The sequence below is a fragment of the Anoplophora glabripennis genome, unplaced genomic scaffold, assembly GCF_000390285.2.
Source record: "Anoplophora glabripennis isolate ALB-LARVAE unplaced genomic scaffold, Agla_2.0 scaffold666, whole genome shotgun sequence".
Lineage (NCBI taxonomy): Eukaryota > Metazoa > Arthropoda > Insecta > Coleoptera > Cerambycidae > Anoplophora > Anoplophora glabripennis.
Window position 1 is genome coordinate 154539 of NW_019416750.1, and position 5988 is coordinate 160526.

At 31.3% G+C, this 5988-nt stretch overlaps 1 protein-coding gene across 1 annotated transcript in view; it reads left to right on the forward strand.

Moving 5' to 3' along the window:
• Positions 1-1465: 1465 nt before the first annotated feature.
• The window catches only part of LOC111691901, a 16012-nt gene continuing 11489 nt past the window's right edge, over positions 1466-5988 (forward strand). Inside the window, exon 1 of the mRNA XM_023455409.1 lies at positions 1466-1547. Coding sequence (XP_023311177.1) covers positions 1466-1547 — 82 coding nt within the window. The remainder of the gene's footprint in view (positions 1548-5988) is intronic.

The window sequence follows — 5988 nt, forward strand, 5'->3', positions numbered from 1 at the left end:
CAACAAAATTCTTTACATTCGTTTCCACATCAACTGTAAGGTAGAGTTCCTTACGCGTTTTAGTTTCCCCTGGAAGCCTAACCCACTATCTTTACAAATAAGAACAGCTTAAATCAAAATAATAATAAATGTACATTTACCAAAGGCAAGGGGTAATGAATTTTCACAATCTGCATATTTGGTCACAAGAAAATTCTCAAGACAGACAATATCTTTTCAACACGAATTTTCTGTGAACTTGTAAAACACGCCAGAACACTACCTCGCAGGTGGTGTAGAAACGTAAATAATTTTGTTGATGTGCTTACAAATTGCACTTACTTTTAAACATAAATATTCTTGTAATATTATGGTTAGAAGTGTGTGCCACAAGGAGATTGTATTCGTATGAATAACTTGAGAACGGCGAATCTTAGGGAAAAAATTAAGGTCACCTTTTTTACGTATTTTGTGCATTAGAATATAAATCAGTTACAATGCAGTGGCGTAGGTTTTTTTTGTAAAAAAAGGGGTGACCCTGTCCAGTTGAACGCCATCGGTTAATCCTTATTAAAGCTCATATTTTAGAGAATGTATGGCCTACTATCATACATTATCTGTACTAAATTTTATTGAGATCGGTTAATAAATTCCGGAGATATAAACAAAAATTCAATTTTATTTAACAACTTCAACACCCTGTATCTCTAAAACGGGTCCGTTCCAGACCAATGTGCTTATAAGGCAAACACATATTATTTTAAAGAGATCTATCTGCCCTCGAAGTTTCCTGCATAAAATTCGGACCACCCTGTATATCAATTCTCGTATGTTAACCAATTTTATCAAAATTTCTTAATTACCAGTATCGCCGCGATGGTTTCATAACAATAAATTGAAACATGGGTCTTTCGTGAATAGCGAATTCCAATACAAATATTTCCAGTAGGGCTTACGTATATTTTTGTAGGCATGAGGAGAAATAAATTATTCAAACAAAAACAGTTCTGTTGTAACGATAATAAAGGAACATCTTTTTCAGGATCCAGTGTTAATACAACTACGTGGAGTATATAAAGCCGAGTGTCACGATATTAGTGCATCACATTTTCAAAGTTATTCTTTACCCTTTAAAAGTACTTTTGGATATACAGCTTATTTGCAAGACTGTTCCAATGTAAAAATTAGTATGCCACCGGTGTCCTTGTCTCGTAATTATATAGATTTTGGAAGAATATTAAAATCAGATATGAATTCAAGTATTGAGTTTATTACCCTACGAAACAATCTGGAAAATAATGTTATAGTTAAATGGCCTGATGGTAATGTTTACTTGGAAAAGCATCTAAGGTATATTAATCTTTAATTTAATTTTTTAGATAATGTTTATAAAATCATTCCTAAGAAAGCTGAGATATTACCTACTATGAAGGCATCATTTAAATGTAACTTTTATCCGGACTCTAAAAATAAATTATACAGCAAAATGTTGACGGCACAAATAAAATGGATGCCGAAATCTGTACATGGTGTAGTTCTTCCTATTCCAGCTACTATCAAACTTCAAGGTAAGACATTATAATTATATATATATACTAGAAAGACTCGGCAAACGTTGTTTTGCCATATAAATTATTCCTAGGATTATTTTAGTAGATTTTTCATAAAGAAATTTCACTTCTACCATCTATATTATATTTAGTGTTATTCAGTGTATATCGTGTATATTTTTTTTATTAATGTTAATAGTAAACGTCACTATTACGATTGATGCACAAACAATAATAATAATGGCCGAAAACTGTAGAGAGTGAGAAACGGCTTATTGTGTGAGAGAGATCTCATCCCTACTCCGTTCTGTTTNTGGGGCAATTTTTGGTTTTTCAATTTTATGAGCGCCCCGTATAAATTTTTAGTCTTTTGAAACTGGATTTCGAAGTTTCAGGACAAGCAAAATTTTTTATAAAGAATGACTTTTTGTCGAAAAATGAAAAATAAATTTTTTTACAAGAATAGTTAAGCCAATCCGGGGACACACGGTAGCTATAAAAATTGCCATCATGAATGGTCTGAAAATAACTTAAGATTTATGAACAGCGATCTCGAAAGTCCCCATTAAAGTCATTTGGAGACGGATTTATCAGTAATATGTTCACTGGAGGGAGTTTATTTGATGAATCCTGATTTTTTTTAAAATTTCCTGGCGCGTCAAAGTACTTGAAGAACTAATTTTTGTACGCTCAAAACCATTTATTAAATGTCTCCAAATTTTGACGAGAGCCTTGATCGATCTTACGCGGAACGTGCTATATATATTTGTTAAGTATTAGCGACTAGCTAGTTAATAAACAAAATTTCTGGTTAAATAATTGGGTAATATAGTCTTGGGAAAAACAATAAAGGTTGAAAACTCTTTATTTTTCGGCTCAAGCTTTCGAGAAAATCATTCTCTTCTTCAGTTCTACAATTTTTATAAAAAAAATTAATTAGTATCTACATTATAATTACAAAAAGAAGGTAACTTACGAAATGCGAGTTTCACAACGAAGATGGTACGTTGAGAAAACATAACAATAATAAACTTATAAACATTCACTTTAAAAAAGACTGATATTAATTAATAAAACAAACTGTGACCACACAAATGAACAGAAACAAGTCAACATTTTTTGGTTAAAATTATTATTATCGAAATTACATTATTAAAAATTAAGAAAGTGCTAACTTGGTCAAAGCAATACTGATTGAATATGGTCTTAAATCTATAAAAATTAGCCTCGACAGTGAACAGGACTGTGAGTAAGAAATTAATGTAAAAAACTTACGAAATAATCGTTTGTTAGATGTACCTGTCTTTCAGTGGCGGCTCGTGATTCTTTGAGATGGGTGGGCAAAATATTTTTTCTCTCATGTAACTTCATATCATCATATAGGAATAATTGCACTCTACTGGCCTACTAATTTATTTTCTATATCAAATTTTTTAAAATTTTCTGTTAACAAATAATCCGCAGCTCTTTCCCCTTGCTTACATAAAAAAAATCCCATAAATCTTTCAACTACTTTACCACAATGAACATATCTAAAAATTACTAATAACTGGGATAAGCATTTAACATCCGTTGTTTCACTTGGGTACTTGCCACACGAAATATAGAGCATTTCTTATTTCTGAAAATACCATTTTGGATGCTACTCCATTGATGCTCTCTATTAAATCATTTTGAATAGTTTTTGAAAGGCTGCTAAAAACTATACTTTTTTCTAAAAACACTTTAAATTTATTATCGTACCTTGAAAGTAAGTTTGCAAGCTCACGAAAATTGCCTTGATTAATGGAATTATCTGATTCATTATGGTCCTTAAATCTTGTTCTTGTGTAGCTAAGTAAATAATCATATCAATAAAGTGCTTTACAATGTCTATTTTCGTCCACGACTTTATTATATTTTAAAATATTCTCAGGAAATGCGGACTCAAGAAAAGTTTTAATGTTTTTTGTCCTAATAATTTAAATTTTAATGATGAATATGTATGTTAATTCTATCGCTCTTGTTTTTTTAAGGATTCATTAATATGTTTCAGATCTGAATATCCTAGATAGTTCCATGGTGTTTTACTTTTTTCATTACATCAATTTTTTATCTAATAAAAAAATTAACAATACATTAACATTGCTACTCACCAATTCGTGAATTTCACTTGCCGTTTCACTTTACTCCAAACTATTAAACAATAAAAACTTGCCTAAACCGCCACTATACTCCGCGGTCGAAATTATAAAGAGTGACTAAGACATAATATAAAAACACTATTACCATAATGCGTATACAATATAAAATGATTTTTATACGGTTCAATATTATTTATCTTTGTGCCGCTCGCTACGCACATCGATAGAATCTATAATCGTCTAGAGACCGAGTTACACTGAACGTCGACCTATATTCTATCTCTGTCTTTTGCACTTGGTAGGGAATAGGGAAATGCTTTTTTAGTGGGTGTAAACGGACTTGATTTAACCCGTCCTGAGAAACGTCATAGCATAAGCGTAGACGAGGGGTCTAATTCCATGGCTATAATAAATTTATAAATTAAAAAAACACAATTGGGACGTTTTAAAATGCTGTAATAATTAAAATGGATCAAAGTGCCTGTTATAGCAAACCGTAAACCATATTAGATATTTTATTATCTTTTTTCATTATTTTCTATATCTTGTTGCCTTTTACGTAGACACGCCAATGGATTTTCGTTCCCGGCACACTTCATCCCCCTTACTAGTCCAAAAGCTAGCGATGAATCACTCTCTATAATTTCGACCGTGGAGTATAGAAACCCTAATCTGGTCTAGGTTAAACATAAACAAACGACATGACAAATCACAAGATGATACGTAAGTACTCGAGGAATATACGAGTGAAGCCGAAGGGCTTGCCCGGTGCGTAAGGCAATTTATGTATACTCATATTATAATTTATTAAAAATCTGATTGAAATTCAAAAAATGTATTAAATGAAACAAACGTTTTTTTTATGTCACAGTTTCTTTATTATTTGAAGAAAAAAATAAATATTGGATTTAAAAGTCCTAAAAATTTACATCACTTCCATATTTACAAACTCTAATCTATTAAAACATTGAAATTTTCTCCGCAATCATTCTTAATTCAGTTTAACAGCAACTAGTTAAAAAAAACTTAATAATTATAATTATCCTTATCACAGAATATTTAACATAGCACCGTAGATATTTATTTTTTAACTCGATTTACACATTATTATAAAACGGTTTATTATTTCATTTATTAAAATTTGTTTTCTTTAATACCTTTCCAGGGAAAAATTGTTCTAATGTTTAAAAATTCATTTACTAAAACAAAATTACAGCAAATAAATATACATACATATGTGCATTTCCAATCGCTGGCGAAAAGCCTTAACTGGCCTTAGCCGATACAGCACTCGACGGGCATATGCGGATTTGCCCGTCGTGGAGCAAATATTCTGAATTGGTAAATGACTTACGTTTCCGATTACTCTCTCGTCATAGGTACGTATAAGCAGGCAAGGGATGGCGTCGCTTAGTTCAGCGGCTACTGGTCAGCCCGAATATAATGTTGGGTGCTGCTGAGATCATGATTAAATTATAATCTTAAAATTTGGTTGCGGGAATTTCAAAGGAGGTAATGCAGTTTAGATTTAATTTTATAAGAATTAGGTCAAAGGACCCCGCACTTTTTATATGGAAAAGTGGTTTCAGTCGGGAGGTCTAATTTTTGGTGGAAAAGGTAGTTCTCAACATCCTGAACAAAAAAGCTAATGGGCACAAATAAATCTACCGTCAGGATTTTGCGCTACGGCGCATACAAGGTCGGCACCTGGGTTTTCAGGAGTCAGGTTATTTTTATGAAAAAAGAGCGTGTTGTGACCATTATGGAGACATGCATGCGTGAAGGTGTGTTGGAGTGAAAAAGTACTATATATATATATATGAAGAAAAGTGAAGAAAATTTATTGAAAAGAACTTTTTTAGAAATATTTCATATTAACAGGGAAAAAATAATTTAAATAAAAAATCAGACATTAATAACTTAAGCAAAATTTATACTTACATTTTAAAAATTGAGAGTGAAAAAAGTTCTTTACAAAATTCAAATTTGCCGCCAGAGTTAAGGTTGGCAACATAGTTGGTAATATTAAATGTTACTATGTTTTCTTTTTGGAATTTGTATTCAAGCGTCAGTAACGGCTGAAATTGTTTTATGTCTGTCCACATGCATTTCGATTTTAATTTTGTTTGTTTATAATAATCATCATTGAGGTTTTAAATGTTTTTATTGTGTGCGATGAAGCCTCTTTTCAAACTAATCTCATGTTAGTAAGTATTTTTACAAAATGTAATGTATTTTGTTTGTAATATGAATCTATTGTAGATGTCTTGAAAAAGGAAATAAACATTTCCGAAAGCTCGACGATATAACGAAGAGTGTTTATTTTTATTCTTGGC